This window comes from Heterodontus francisci, chromosome 17, assembly GCF_036365525.1.
Source record: "Heterodontus francisci isolate sHetFra1 chromosome 17, sHetFra1.hap1, whole genome shotgun sequence".
Classification (NCBI taxonomy): domain Eukaryota; kingdom Metazoa; phylum Chordata; class Chondrichthyes; order Heterodontiformes; family Heterodontidae; genus Heterodontus; species Heterodontus francisci.
The window spans coordinates 8,515,209-8,531,861 of record NC_090387.1 but is presented as its reverse complement, the minus strand read 5'-3'; the positions used below and the strand labels follow the sequence as shown (position 1 = coordinate 8,531,861).

Below are 16,653 nucleotides of genomic sequence, written 5' to 3'. Positions count from 1 at the left end.
TCCAGATGGAGGTACTGTCACGATTTAAGCTATGAGCAAATATTGAACTTCCATTTTAAAAAGGAAACCTGCGATTTTCCATTTAAGGAACTAATGGATTAACCAGTGAACAGGCATATGGCAAACTCTAGCCAGGAGTATAATTCATACCTGTCTGAGACCCAATCTCATGGCAGCAATGTAATTAGCAACATGGGAACAGGAGGAGGCCATTCAGCCCCACAAGCTCATTCCATCATTTAATAAGATCAGGATTGATTTGTATCACAAATCCATTTAACCGCCTTTGATCCATATCTCCTGATATCTTTAATAAAAATCTATCAGTGTCAGTCTGGAATGTGCCAATGTTCCCTAACATCCGCAGCCTTTTGGGGGAGATAATTCCTGATTTCCAAGGCCCTTTGTGTGATTAATTTCTTTCTTATTTTTTATTCTGAATGGCTTAACTCTAATTTATGGTTATGCCTCCTCTTTCTTGATTCCCACATCAGAGGAAATAGTTTCTCTCTACCTACCCTATCAAATCCTTGTAACATTTTAAACACTTCTATTAGATCATCCCTCAATATTTTAAACTCAAAAGAATAGAAACAAAGTTTATGCAACTGGTCCTCATCATTTTAACCCTGTTAGACCTGGTATCACAACAGCAAAATACTGCAGATGCTGGAAATCTAAAACAAAAACAGAAAATGCTGGAATTACTCAGCAGATCAGGCAGCATCTGTGGAGAGAGAAACAAAGTTAACATTTCAGGTCAATGACCCTTCATCAGAACCTGGTAGCCTTGTAGTGAATCAGTGTTGTGCCTCCTCCAAGCCCATTATACCCTTCCTGAGGTTCAGTGGCTAAAATTGAATGCAGTACTCCAGATGTACTTTGGCCAGGGTTGCTAAGCTTCCAGGATTGCCCTAGTAGCCCTAGGAGTTAGAGATTACTGCCCATGAACCTGCTGCAAGCAACAACCGGGAGAAAATTCATAGCGGCATTAAAATATATGAATTTTTTTAACACTTTCTTTAAACAAATTTGTTTATTGTTTATGAAAATATTGGAGATGGGAATTGTGATGAAACCATACAACCAGAGTCAGCAGTCGATCGATCATGATCAAAGCAGACTTCCTTCCCTAATATAATCCAGCTCCAATCTGAGATAGCTTTCAACATTTCATCAGCTTCTTGACACATTTTTCTACTAGTCTACTAGCATTAAATGGTTGATGTTCATACCTGTCTGAGGCTCAACCGAGAAGTAAGGTTGACCCTCCAGAATGCTGTACACCAGTCTGGCACTATTTCCATAGGATGGGTCATCGGCATCTGTGGCTGTGACTTGAATGACAGAAGTACCTGAAAGAGAAGAGATGATCACATTGTCAAAGAGAGTGAGGAAGTGATAAATGGCTACAGTGCATGAAAGAATGCAGAGCACTCAAACCTGAGCATCACCATCTATCATGCTGTCAAAGCTTTACACCTCTAAGCTGTCAACCTTGTGATACAAGAGTTTTGTTATGAAAGGCTTTGCAAAGTACAGCAGGCACAGAACTGTTGGCAATTTTAAAAGGATATAGAGGCACTGGCAATGGTGCAAAAAAGACTTACAAGGATGACACCAGATCTGAGAGAGGCTATAACTATTAGGAAAGACTGAACAGGCTGGAGCTCTTTACTCTATCCAATCAAACCCCTACACGACCTCCTTCAGGTCACCCCACAGTCTTTTCTTTTCTCGAGTAAAGAAAATGTTTACACTTGTGGTGGATGGCTAAAACTAATGGCCATAAATCTAAGATAATCATTAATAAATCTAATGGAGAATTCTGGAGAAACGGAGTGGTTGAGGCAAATAGCATAGATACATTTAAGGGGATGCTAGGTAAACAAATGAGGGAGAAAGGTATAGAAGGGTAGACTGATAGAGTGAGATGAAGTAGGGTCAGAGGAGACTCATGTGGAGCATAAACACTGACATGGACCAGTTTGTAAATTCTATGTACGGTAAAGTGTTCTTTCTACTCAGTCTGTTTCCACAGTGCCAACTGTTTGCCATGAGTAGAGGGTTGATTTTCTCTGCACGGTATTTTCAGCTTGCTGATTGAAGTGTTTCCATCAATTTTCTCTCAATGCTATTTTGACTGGAGTAGTTATCCTGGTTACTTTAAACAGGTTAAATGACTAAGTTGCAATAGCCCAAACAGCAATTGGATTGAAATACACTAAAATTAGCACTGGCAAAGGAAAAGCAGAAAGAACCTGTGTGTCTATAGCACATTTCACAACCTCAGCATGACACAAAGTGCTTTACAGCCAATGAATCACTTTTCCTTTAAAAATGTAGTTCGTTACTGTTGTAAGGTAGAAGTTTAGCCACCAATCTGTGAAGAGCAAGCTCCCACAAAACAGGAAAATCATAATGGCAAGATAATTGTTTTTTTTAGTGATGTTGATTGAGGGATAAATATTGACCAGGATGCTGTTGTTGGTGGGGCCGAGGGGTCGTGGGGGGGAGTGCGGTGAGGAGGCAGGAACCATGGGGCAGCTCCCCTTCTGTTCTTCAAAATAGTGCCATGGGACTCATCTTAAACCCTCAACCACTTTGGTATGCCCTTCATGGGTTGCAGTTTTATAGAAAGACACTGCAGTAAAGCCTAAAATTATCTTCTCTGTTTTCTAACTTATATTAAAATCGCTGCTTCACGTTTCTGGAATTGAAAGTGTTGCTGGAAATCTGAATTACCCATGTACTGTCAGGAGCTAATTAAATGTTTACAACATTTTTAACAATTGATTTTATTTATTGAGCTGAGGGATGTCAATACTCTTGGGATTGGGAATTTATACCCTTTGCGAAGAGGACAGCATCAAACATTCCCAGGGCAGGTACAGCACGGGTTAAATACAGAGTAAAGCTCCCGCTACACTGTCCCCCTTCAAAAAAAAAAGAAAAAAAAAAAACAGGGGTTAGATATAGAGTAAAGCTCCCTCTACACTGTCCCCCATCAAACACTCCCAGGACAGGTACAGCACGGGGGTTAGATACAGAGTAAAGCTCCCTCTACACTGTCCCCCATCAAACACTCCCAGGACAGGTACAGCACGGGGGTTAGATACAGAGTAAAGCTCCCTCTACACTGTCCCCCATCAAACACTCCCAGGACAGGTACAAAAAAAAAAGAAAAAAAAAAAAACGGGGTTAGATACAGAGTAAAGCTCCCTCTACACTGTCCCCATCAAACACTCCCAGGACAGGTACAACACGGGGGTTAGATACAGAGTAAAGCTCCCTCTACACTGTCCCCATCAAACACTCCCCAGGACAGGTACAGCACAGGGTTAGAGGATTGGCTGGCTAACAGCAAACAGAGAGTAGGCATAAATGTGTTATTTTCTGGTTGGCAAGATGTAACCAGTGGTGTACCACAGGGATCAGTGTTGGGGCCTCAACTTTTTACAATTTATATAAATGACTTGGATGAAGGGACCGAAGGTATGGTTGCTAAATTTGCTGATGACACAAAGCTAGATAGGAAAGTAGGTTGTGAAGAGGACATAAGGAGGCTACGAAAGGATAGGTAAGTGAGTGAGAAAAGATCTGGCAAATGGAGTATAATGTGGGAAAATATGAAATTGTCCATTTTAGCTGGAAGAATAAAGAAGCATTTTATCAAAATGGTGAGAGATTGCTGAACTCTGAGATGCAAAGGGATCTGGGTGTCCTAGTGCATGAATTGCATAAGGTTAGTATGCAGGTACAGCATGTCATTAGGAAAGCTGATAGAATACTATTGTTTATTGCAAGGGGAATTGAATATAAAAGTAGGGAGGTTATGCTTCAGTTATACAGGGCATTGGTGAGACCACATCTGGAGTACTGTGTACAGTATTGGTCTCCTTATTTAAGAAAGGATATAAATGTGTTAGAAGCAGTTCAGAGAAGGTTGCTCGACTGATACCTGGAATGGGCGGGTTGTCTTATGAGGAAACGTTGGACAGATTAGGCTTGTAGCCACTGAAGTTTAGAAGAGTAAGAGGTGAATTGATTGAAAAATATAAAATCCTGAGTGGTCTTGACAGGGTGGATGTGGAAAGGATGTTTCCTCTTGTGGGAGAATCTAGAGCTAGGGGTCACTTTTTCCAAATAAGGGGTCACCCAAATAAGACAGAGATGAGGAGAATTTTTTTTCACAGAGGGTCGTGAGCCTTTGGAATTCTCTTCCTCAAAAGGCAGTCAAAGCAGAGTCTTTGAATATTTTTAAGGCGGAGGTAGATAGATTCTTGATAAGCAAGGGGGTGAAAGGTTATCGGCAGTATGTGGTAATGTGGAGTAATCGGTTCAGTTATTGAATGGAGAAGCAGGCTCGAGGGGCCGAGTGACCTACTCCTGCTCCTAATTCATATGTTCGTATGTTAGATACAGAGTAAAGCTCCCTCTACACTGTCCCATCAAACACTCCCAGGACAGATATAGCACAGGTTAGTACAGATTAAGCTCCTTCTACACTGTTCCAAAAAACACTCCAAACGCAGGCACAACATAGGGTTAGATACATAGTACTTTGCTCTATCCCAACAATTTGCTTCATTAGGAGGTCAGAAGATTGCCCCTCAAAACTGTTGTGTGATTGCCTTGAAGAGTAATGTCCCTTTTAGAACTTAGTATGCTAATGAGCTAAGTAGCAAGACATGGTCACGTGACTATGTACCAACCTTACTCTGCTACTGTAACACCAAGAGGCAAGTCCTGTAAATAGTTAGTTCTGTGCTGTATATACTTGTTAGCTTTTAATAAATCTGTTTGAGATCTTTAATCAACTGAACTCCACACATCTCATTTATGTTGCATCAGACAGCATAAAATGTGTCTCATTACAAATGCAGTTCGGTGACATTTTCATTTGCCACATTGTTCACTCTCCAGCTTTTCGACTGCAACTGCCTTAGATCCAAGGAAGTAGACAACATAGTCGGAGGCCATTTGGCCTGTCGTCTTTGTGCTGCCTCCTGTGCAATGCATGACTTATCCCACTGCCTACTGTATGCCCGTAGCCCTTTATTTTCCCTTTTTCAAAATTTTTACCCACCATTCGCTGAGAAGTTGTATGGGTCTCTGCCTCAACTACCGATCCAGTATGAAGAGCTACATGGGGACAGCAGTGGGCTGGAAGAGTTTTATGAGGCCAGGGGATGTCTTCCTGGAACTACAAACACCATTCTGAGTGGTTAGGCCAGTATTCATCCAGACATACTCTCTTCCCCATTGACACCCTGAAAATTGTATCAAGGTTCTATGTCCATCATAGGACCCCAATTTGCAGACACCAGAAACAGGCAGACTTTCTGGCCATCCAATTGGATTGCCACATGAAAATGGCTTTGTATGGATCGCTTGCATGTATACAGGAGGGTAAGTGCAGTGCTGTGATTTTCCAAGCACCAGCATCTTGTTTACTCACTACCCCATCACCCCGCCACCGTCACCCCCTGCCTTAGCTGAGGGATGGAAACTGCGGCCAGTCTCCTAGCCTCAACAACAACTTGCATTAGATAGCGTCATTAATGCAGTAAAAACATCCCAAGGCCCTTCACAGGGAATGGTACCAGACAAAACTTTGACACCAGGAAGGAGCTATTAGGACTGGTGACCAAATGCTTCACTAAACAGGTAAGTTTTAAGGAGTGACTTAAAGGAGGAGAGAGGTAGTGAGGCAGAGTGGTTTATGGAGGGAATTATAGAGCTTAGGCCCAAGGCAGCTGAAGGCACAGCCCTTCCCTGGCAGCAGGGAACTCTAGTGATACTGTCCATGGGCTGGTCACAGCGACAGACACAGGAAACATTGAACACAGGGCCGAGAAGGGAAAAGTCAATGTCTAACCCATTGCACCACCCAGTTTCCAGCAGTTAGTTCTCCCCTTTTGGATATGTAACCATTGATCTGCAAACATGTGTATGCTGTCTGATAACTCTCCAAGAAATAATTTGTAGCAAACTAATTTATAAAAAAAAAAAGTCCCTAATGTTGCAGAACCAGTTTATATGGAGGCAAAGAAATGAAAGAGTACAGCAACAAATAAATACCAGAAAGAATGACAAATAAACAAGTACAATAACAAAGAATAGAGTAACAACAACTTGCATTTATATAGCCCTTTAATGCAGTACAACCTCCCAAGGTGCTTCACAGAAGTGATTATCAAACAAAATTAGACACCGAGCCACATAAAGAGATATTGGACAGATGACCAGATGGACTTGAAGCAGCATCTTTAAGGCGGAGGGAAACTTAGAAAGGCAGAGAGATTAAGTGAGGGAATTACAGAGCTCAGGGTATTGGCATAATGTTCAATGGTGGAGTGATGGGAATCGAGGATGTGTACGAGGTCAGAATTAGAGGAGCACTAAGATGTCAGAGGGTTTTAGGACTGGAGGAGTTTACAGAGGTAGGAAGGAACCAGTCCATAGAGAGATTTAAAAACAAGGATGCAAATATTAAAATTGAGTCATTGCTCTACTGGGAACCAATGTGGATCAGTGAGCTTTGGGGTGATGGGTGAACGGGACTTGTGAAAGTTTGTATACTGACAGAAGAGTTTTGCATGAGCTCAAGTTTACGAATAGTACAAGATCCAGCCAGGGGAGCATTGGATTAGTCAAGTCTGGAGGTAACAAAGGCATGGATAAGAGTTTAGCAGGAGATGAGCGGAAACAGGGGTGGATCTGGATAATGCTACAGAAATGGAAGTCTTGGTGATGGGAAGCAAATGAGGTTAGAAGCTCAGGTAAAAGTCAAAAAGGATACCAAGGTTGCAAACACTCTGTTTGAGCCTCAGACAGTTGTGGGGAGAGGGATGGAATTGGTGGCTAGGGAACAGAGATTGTGGCGGGGACTGAAAATAATGGCTTTGATCTTCCCAATATTTAGCTGGAGGAAATTTCTGCTCAGCCAGTACTGGAAGATGGTCAAGCAGCAAGATGAATCAGATTGAGTACTGCAACAAATAGTACAGTACAGTAACAAAGGAGTATAATAACAAATAAGCAAAGTAATAGTACAGGAATGAATGAGTATACTAAGGAGTGAAGTGATGAATAAATATACTAACAAATACATATAGCAATGAATAAATAATTAAGGAGTATAGTAATAAATGACTATAATATTGAATGACTATACTATCAGTTGAATATAGAAACAAATGAGTATTGTAATAAGTACAATAATGAACAGGTACAGATAGGAATGAGTAAAGAACAAATATGCACTGTAACCTTTAGTAATGCTGATGGTACCTACCCACATTAGAATTCTCTGGGACCGTAGCGTGATGAGGTCCAGTCAAGAACTCAGGAGGGTTATCATTTATATCCTGGACTTTCACAATGAACTCGGAGGGGGGCTCCAGAGGTTTGTTCGTTAGCCGGTCGACAGCTTGTGCCATCAAAGTATACTCTGCGCGCTCCTCCCGATCCAGCGTTTTGGTTGCGTGGATGTTCCCTGTTTTCTCATCAATAACAAAAATAGTCCCCGCCCCCTCACCTGAGAGGATGTACCTGATCTTCCCTCCTCCACTGTCCAGATCCGTGTGGAGCTGCAATGGGAAATAGACACCCAGGGTATTACTGATCAGAGCATGCTGTCAATCCATCCAGATAATAGATAACCTTATAGAGTCTCACCATTAGGATCCCTTTTAAAGAGAAAGTCTTACAATCAGGACCATTTAGAAAGAGTTAACATCAGGGATCCTATTATAGAGAGAGTCTCACCATCAGAAACCTCATTTAAGGAGCGGGTTTCACCATTACAACCCCTTTTAAAGCAGGAGTCTCACCATCAGGAAGTTTTTTCATAAAGCAATCCTGTCATTTGGACAAAACTGAAAATTATTTGTAAAGGATAGGGATCAGATTAAAATTTGCTCTTTCTCTTTTACCTATCTGTTTTTACTCTTACGAACGAGATTCCCAATGTCTAAAATTATTCACAATTTGTCCTTTTCCCTTTTCTCTTTACAGCCCTATTCGCATTGTTTTATACAGCATCTGGCCATGCTTTCCCAGACTCTGGAATCTTTAATTTTAACACCAAAGAATTATCTTTCCAGTTCTGACACCCAGAGCTGTTAACAAGTCTAAGTGAGATTTTCAATGCCAACTCTTTACCTGAGGCATCACCTCTTGCCAAAAGAGCCAAGTTGCATCAACATGCCGGCCACAGAGCAATGCCATGTAGGATTAATCTATTATAATCCTCTAAACTTATCCACTTTTCTCGATCATTCCTTTTTTGCTCTTTTTCTTTATCTCAAGGAGGCTGGAGTACAAAAGTGAGGAAATGCCTCAGTTGTGCGGAGCCTTGTTCCGATCCTATCTGGTGTAACTGCATTCAGTTCTGGGCACTACACCACAGGAAGGGTGTAATGGCCTAGGTGGGGGTTAAGCACAGCTTCACCAGAATGATACCAGGGCATGGAGGGTCAAATTACAAAGGACAGGTTGGAAAACCTTGGCTTGTATTCCCTTGACTCTAGAAGATTGAGGTGTGATCTGAGGGAGGTGTTTAAAATGTTAAATGAATTCAATGGGATAGATACAAAGAATCTATTTCTTCTGGTGGAGGAATCAAGAATGAGGGGACATAATCTTAAAACTAGACTAAAGAAAATGAAAAAAGGTCCCAGACCTTAAACGTTAACTCTGTTTCTCTCTCCACAGATGCTGCCAGACCTGCTGAATATTTCCAGCAGTTTCTGGTTTTATCTTAAAATTAGAGCTGGATTCAGGAATGAAATCAGCCAGCATTTTTTCACACAAAGGGTAGTGGAAATCTGGAACTCTCTCCCCAGAAGGTTGGATGCTGGAGGACAATTGGAGATTTCCAAATTGTTAGATTTTCCTTGGGTAAAGGTATCAAGAGACATGGAGTAAAGGCAGGTGAACAGAATTGAGATAAAAATCAGTCATGACCTAATTGAATATTGGAACACTATCAAGAGGCTAAATGACCTACTCCTGTTCTGAACATTATAAGGTTAGTGCATCATCCTTTTTTTGCTGGTTTTGAGTTTTTTGAGTGATTTCTGGTGTTGCACAAGTATCAGTGCGTCAGCAAGCGTCTGCGTCAGACATTTGTGGGTTCAAGCCTCACTCTAAGACTTCAGCACTGAATCTCAGCTGGTAATTCCAATGCAGAGCTGAGGGACCTTCAGGTGAGATGGTAAGCTTGATGTTTCCATGGCTCATATGGATGCTACAAATCCAGTAGTTCTCTTTGAAAACAAACATGATGTGTTCTAGTCAATAATCAAAGGCTAAATTATCATTTGACTCTTTGCCTCATCCAAGCCTTTGTTACCACTAGACGTGATTGCTCTAACGCACTCCTACTGGCCTCCAATCTTCTACCTTTCGTTAACTTTAGATCATCCAAAACTCTGATCCCGGTACTCTAACATGCACTAATTCTTGTTCGCCTATCACCCTTGTGCTTGCTGGCCTACCTTGGCTCCTGGTTAAGCAACACCTCAAATTTAAAATTGTCATCCTTATTTTCAAATCCTCCCATAGCCTCACCTCTTTTCTCTGTAATCTCTTCCAACCAGACAACCTTCCGAGTTACCTGTGCTCCTCCAATTCTGGCCTCATGAGCATCTCCAATTTTAATCGCTCCACCATTGGTGGTCATGCCTTCAGCTGCCAAGGTCTTAAACTCTGGAATTCTTTCCCTGCACCTCTCTGCCTCACCACTAAACATACCTCTCCTAAACATTACACTTTGACCATCTGCCCTAATATCTCCTTCTGTGGCTCAGTGTCAAATTTTGTTTGATAACACACCTGTGAAATGGTTTGGGATATTTTACGATGTTAACAACACAACATAAATGCAAGTTGTTGTTGTATACTGAATGGGCAGTTGTATCCACCCACATACTTTAACACTATGCAAAAGCCATTAGGATATCTTGATAAACACAAGTAATCCTTTATGAAGCAGTTTGAAAGGGTAGAGTCATAGAGTCAGAGTCATTTACAGCAGAGAAATAGGCCATTCAGCCCATCAAGTCCATGCCGTCTCTCTGTAGAGCAATCCAGTCAGTCCCATTCCCCTGGTTGATCCCCGTTGCCCTGCAAGTTTATTTCCTTCAAGTGCCCATCCAATTTCTTTTTGAGGTCATTGATTGCCTCCACTTCCACCACCCTTGTGGGCAGCGAGTTCCAGGTCATCACCACTCACTGTGTAAAAAAGTTCCTCCTCATATTCCCCCTGCATCTCTTGCCTGAAATCTTCAATCTGTGCCCCCTAGTCCTGTACTATCAGTTAATGGGAACATTCTAACTTATCTAAGCCTGGCATAGATGTAGAGAAACTGTTTCCACATGAGGGACAATTCAAAACAAGGGATCATAAATATAAAATAGTCAGTAATAATTCCAATAAGAAATTCAGGAGAACCCCAGAATGCTGAACCTGTTGCCAGAAGGAATAGTCAAGGTAAATAGTACAGATGGCCTTAAGAGGAAGTTTTATAAGTATACAAAGAAAAAAGGATGCATTAATCTGAGAGGGCAGCACAGTGGCGCAGTGGTTAGCACCGCAGCCTCACAACTCCAGTGACCCGGGTTCGGTTCTGGGTACTGCCTCTGCGGAGTTTGCAAGTTCTCCCTGTGACTGCGTGGGTTTCCTCCGGGTGCTCCGGTTTCCTCCCACAGCCAAAGACTTGCAGGTTGATAGGTAAATTGACCATAGTAAATTGCCCCTAGTGTAGGTAGGTGGTAGGAGAATTGTGGGGATGTGGTAGGGAATATGGGATTAATGTAGGATTAGTATAAATGGGTGGTTGATGGTTGGCACAGACTCGGTGGGCCGAAGGGCCTGTTTCAGTGCTGTATCTCTCTATGAGAGGAAGCTTTGTGTGGACCATAAATACTGGCACGGGCCGAAGGATCTCTTTCAATGCTGTATCTTCTATGTAAATAATATTGTCTCCTTCTGCAGGAGTTAGGGTATCCCAGTGAGCAGTAAAATCTCTATTAAAAACAGCAAGTATTAGAAATGGTGAAAGTTACCAGCAAAATCTCTGTACCTGAAAGATTGTATGCGTGAGACTGTTGTGGAATTGGTGAGAGCTTCTTCACACATGAAAAAAACTACATAGGTGATGGACTGAGTTCTCAACTATGAATGAGCCTATAAACTCTCGCAGTGTCACACAACAACAACTTATATTTATATTGTGCCTTTACACATCGCACCAATAATTCCTGCTGTCTCTGTCTCTCTCTCTCATTGGAGAGCAGATGCTCGTTATGAAAGATGGGTTAACCCACTCATCAGTGACTGCGAAATGCCTCTGGTGAAATCATAGAGGCTTTCGTTTACATAAGAGAACTCCACTGTATCTATTATCACACGATAACACTTGTGCGTGAATTTATTCCTTGTAGTGACATTGAAGGTTGCGTACTGCCCACCTCCAACAGAACAGGTACAGGCAGGTCACGAGTTACGACTCCCACTCTCAAAAAATGTGCAGACAATTTTCTAGCTCTTTGTCTTTTGCTGCGTAATGAGATGCTCTTCAAACTACACTGTGGAACACAAGCGTGTGAATAGTTAACACACTTGTCTGTGATTCCATTCCTCACCATTTCAATAGATTTATTAAACAATTTTATAACCTAGCATCAGTATCAAAATTGTAAAGATAGAATTTGTTTTTCCCTGCAAAGGGTTGTCAGAATATGTAACCCTATACCACTTGTACATGCATTACATTAAAGACAGTGGCATTGTGGTAATATCACTGGACTAGTAATCCAGAGGCCCGGGCTAATTCCCTGGAGTCATGAGTTCAAATTCCACCATGGAAGCTGGCGGCATTAAAATTCAATTAATTAATAAAATTCAATTAATTAACAGAAATCTGGAATTGAAAGCTAGTTTCAGTGATGGTGCCACAAAACTCAGTAATGGTGCCATGAAACTATCATCGATTGTCGTAAAAACTCATCTGGTGTCCTTTAGGGAAGGAAATCTGCCGTCCTTACCTGGTCTGGGTCAATATGTGCCTCACAACAATGTGGTTGATTCTTAACTGCCCTCTGAAGTGGCCTAGCAAGCCATTCAGTTCAAGGGCACTTAGTGATGGGCAACAAAGGCTGGCCTTGCCAGAGACCCCCATATCCCATGAAAGAATAAAAAAAGGAGTTAAGGTAGAAAAATATTGAAGATGAAGAGCAGGGGTAATAGGGTTAGAGCAGGTGGTTCTGATATGCAATGGTTTAAGTACAGGTGTCAGCTGTGACTCAGTGGGCAGATCTCTCGCCTCTGAATCAGAAGATTGTGAATTCAAGTCCCACTCCACTTTGAGCATGTAATCCAGGCTGGTACACCAGTGCTGTAACTGAGAGAAAGCTGCATTGTTGAAGGTGCTGTTTTTCAGATGAAACAGTAAACTGAAGCCCTGTCTGCCCACTCAAGATCAGATTATTTGGTTATTATCTCATTGTTATCTGTGGGAGATTCCTGTGCACAAATTAGCTGCTGCATTTCCTACATTGCAACAGCGACTACACTGTAAAAGTACTTCATTGGCTGTAGAGTGCTTTGGGATGTCCTGAGATCATGAATGGCGATATTGAAATGCAAGTTCTTCCCATACTGAGATGGTGCCACTAATCTCTGTGATGGACATGGCTCTCCTGCTTTCCAGTGAAGCATTAGGTTGTGAATACGGTATCAAACTCAAGACTGAAAGTCTCCCATCACTGTTCCCTGAAGCTCTGGGTAGTCTGCTCGGGGTCAATCTATTGGGGACTGTGCTCCTGGTATTAAACTTCAGCAGCTGTGAACACACATTGGGAAGTCATGCTTTAAGCAAGTAAGTCCCCAGGTCTAGATTGGGTAAATTTTCCTATATTCACTCTAGGGACAGGAATGGCGAGGGAAGGGGTAAGGAACATGGGGGTGAAAATCCATGCCAGGAGCAAATCAGAACATTTACTCTTATATTTGTCCCAATTTGAAAGGTTTTTAAAGAGATATTAGCAGTAATTCACTTTTTTTGTCCTCTCCCAGGAGCTCACATAGCTTTTGGGTAGAATGGAGAGTGCCACAGTGGTGTGGGACAGGTTGGTTGGACCAGAGGATATTTTTCCTGTCCTTCATTGTTTGTGCGTTGAAGCAATATGACTGAGTTTGGTTGCCCAAGATCTATTAAGCTGTAGGATCAGATGGGCATTTTACTTGTTTTCCTGATTTTTGACACTGACAAACCTCTGAGAAATCTCCCATGTTAATTTTCAGTTCTTTTGACTGGCGACTCACCGGAAAAAAGCTTGGGAGACAGTGATTTGCCAACCATGTGTGCAATATTTACATTAAATCAAAGTAATTCTGGATTACTGTATGTTTGAAACAAAAGCATGGACTAGGCTTGTATTCCCTTGAGTATATAAGAATAAGGGATGATCTAACTGAGGCACTTATGATGATCAAAAGGTGTTGATAGGGTCGATAGAGAGAAACTATTTCCTCTAGTGGGGGCGGAAGCCCAGAACAAAAGGGTACAACTTTAAAATTAGAGTCAGGCCATTCAGGGGTGATGTCAGGAAGCACTTCTTCACACAAAGTGCAGTGGAAATCTGGAACTCTCTCCCCCAAAAAGCTGTGGAGGCTGGAGATCAACTGAAAATGTCAAAACTGAGATTTTTGTTTGATATTAAGGGATATGAACCAAACAGGTAAATCATCCATGAACTAGTTCAATGGAGGAACAGGCCCAAGGAGCTGAATGGCCTACTACTGTTCCTATATTCCTAACAGCAGCTGCTGGGAATGGAGGATGGCTGCATCAGAGCTACTGGCAGTATGGGCTGGTGATCTTCTGTCAGCATTTCACTAATTTATTTAGAGTTACAGCACTGAAACAGGCCCTTCGGCCCACTGAGCCTGTGCTGACCATCAGCTACCCATTTATACTAATCCTACATTAATCCCATATTCCTACCCTATCCCCACCTTTCCTCAATTCCCCTACCACCTACCTATACTAGGGGCAATTTACAATGGCCAATTCACCTATCAACCTGCAAGTCTTTGGCTGTGGGAGGAAACCGGAGCGCCCGAAGGAAACCCACGCGGTCACAGGGAGAATTTGCAAACTCCGCAGAGGCAGTACCCAGAATTGAACCCAGGTCGCTGGAGCTGTGAGGCTGCAGTGCTAACCACTGCGCCACTGTGCTGATCTATACCCCTGCGGGGTTTACCTGAAATTCTGCATCACATTCTCTGGCCATGGGAGAACTTGTCCTCTTTGCCAGACTTTCCATGCTTCTCTCCACTTCTGTTATTCTGCTGTAACCATTTACACCTCCTCCAGACCTGTCTCATTATCACATCATTTTGTATGCATCATCATCCCTGTTGTCATTTTGGTGATTTGATTGAGGTTTTGGGGAATTTGAAAGGAAGTGATGGGGCAAATAGAGAGAAATCTTTTTCCACTAGTGGCGGAGTATGCACTGGGGGACATAACCTTAAAATGAGAGCCAGGCCATGCAGGAGAGAAGTTAGGAAACACTTCTTCACGCAAAGGGTGAAACTCCCACAAAAACAGTAGGTTTCAGCTTAATTAATAAGTTTAAATCTGAGATTGATTAATATTTGCTAGACAGGTTATTAAGGGATGTCGAGCCAATCCAGGTATATGGACTTGAGATATGGATCATCCATGATTGCATTGAATGATGAAACAAGCTCGAGGGGCTAAATCCTTCCCTCGGAACATAAGGTCAAGAGTAGGCCATCTGTCGCTTGAGTCTGTTCCACCATTCAATTATGTCATGGGTAAACAGTACCCTACCAAAGACCTCTCTTTTGCTCTTTCCCAGTTGCCCGCTTCCCTCTTTCCCTGGCTCTGAATGCACTTTAAAGCTGTTCGTTGTTAACATCTTCCAGTTCTGACAAAGGCTCATTGACCTGAAATGTTAACTCATGTTTCTCTCTCTCTCCAGCGATGCTGCCTGACCGGTCGGGTGTTTTCCAGTTTTTATTTCAGCCTCCCAGCCTCCACAGTACATTTTTTGCTTTTTGCTTTTATTTAAAACGGCCTTTGTTTTTAATAACATTGCTTGTGGTTTTGAGAAATTATAATGGGGAATAAAGAAATGGCAGAGATATTAAACAATTATTTTGTATCGGTCTTCACGGTAGAAGACACATAAAACATTCTGGAAATAATGGGCAGCCAAGGGTCTAGTAAGAATGTGGAACTTAAAGAAAAAAAAAAGAAAACATTTATATAACACCTTTCAAGACCTCAGAATGTCCCAAAGTGCTTCACAGCCAATTAAGTATTTTTGAAATATAGCCACTATTATCATGTAGGAAACACAGCAGCCAATTTTCGCACAATAAGCTCCCACAAACAGCAATGTGAAAATGACCAGATAATCTGTTTTTTTCTGATTTTGCTCGAGGAAAAAATATTAACTAGAACACCAGAGATAATTCTCCTGCTCTTCTTCGAAATATTGTCATGGAATCTTTTATGTTCACCTGAGAAGGTAGATGGGGCCTCAGTTTAACGTCTCACCTGAAAGAAATTAGTAGTAATAAAGAAATATTATTGGAGAAATTAACGGGACAGCAAATGCTCTCGACTTGATGACCTACATCTTAACGTTTAAAAGAGGTAACCACAGAGATAGTGGATGCATTGGTTTTGATCTTCCAGAATTCCCTAGATTCAGCAATGGTCTCCGTGGATTGGGAAGTAGCAAATGTAACCTTGCTACTCAAGAAAGGAGGGAGAGAGAAAACAAGGCCTGACATCAGTCATCGGGAAGATGCTAGAATCTATTATTAGGGATGTGGTAACAGGGCATTTGGAAAATCACAATATAATTAGACACATATAGAGTCAACACGGATTTATGAAAGGAAAATCGTGTTGGATGAATCTGTTACAGAGTTTTTGAGGTTGTAGCTATTAGGATTGATAAGAGGGAATCAGAGGATGTAGTGTATTTGTATTTTCAAAAAGCATTTGATAAGGTGTCACACAAGAGGTTATTACACAGAATTAAGGCTTATGGAAATGAGGGTAATATATCAACATGGATTCAGAGTTGGTTAACAGACAGAAAACAGAGAGTAGGACTAAATTGATTGTTTCCATTTTGGCAGACTGAAAGTAGTGGGGTACCGTGAGAATCAGTACTTGGGCCTCAGCTTTTTACAATCTGTATCAATTACTTAGATGAGGAGACCGAGTGTACTGTATCCAAGGTTGCTGTTGATACGAAGTTAGGTAGAAAAGTAAGTTGTAAGGAGTACGCAAAGAAGCTGCAAATGGGTTTAGATACTGGGCAAAAAAGTGGCAGACGGAATAGAATGTGGAGAACCGTGAAGTTATCCACTTTGGTAGGAAAAATACAAAAGCAGATTTTTTTTTTAAGACGGTGAGAGACTGGAAAATGTTGGTATGGGTGTCCCTGTACACGAGTTACAAAAAGTTAACATGCAGGTACAGAAAGCAATTAGGAAGGCAAATGGCATGTTAGTCTTTATTACAAAAAGATTTGAGTTAAAGAGTAATTAAGTCTTGCTCCAATTTTATAGGAATTTGATGGAGCACACCT

The 16,653-nt window shown here is 41.7% G+C and overlaps 1 protein-coding gene across 3 annotated transcripts in view; it reads right to left on the bottom strand.

Annotated features, from left to right (window-relative positions):
- Positions 1–16,653, bottom strand: part of cdh11 (cadherin 11, type 2, OB-cadherin (osteoblast)) — a 195,849-nt gene that overhangs the window by 74,253 nt on the left and 104,943 nt on the right. For all 3 annotated transcript variants that reach the window (XM_068049075.1, XM_068049074.1, XM_068049076.1), the window contains 2 exons: positions 7,301–7,595; positions 1,236–1,355 (listed from right to left, as the gene is read on the bottom strand). In XM_068049075.1, the coding sequence (XP_067905176.1) occupies positions 1,236–1,355; positions 7,301–7,595 (415 nt within the window). The remainder of the gene's footprint in view (positions 1–1,235; positions 1,356–7,300; positions 7,596–16,653) is intronic.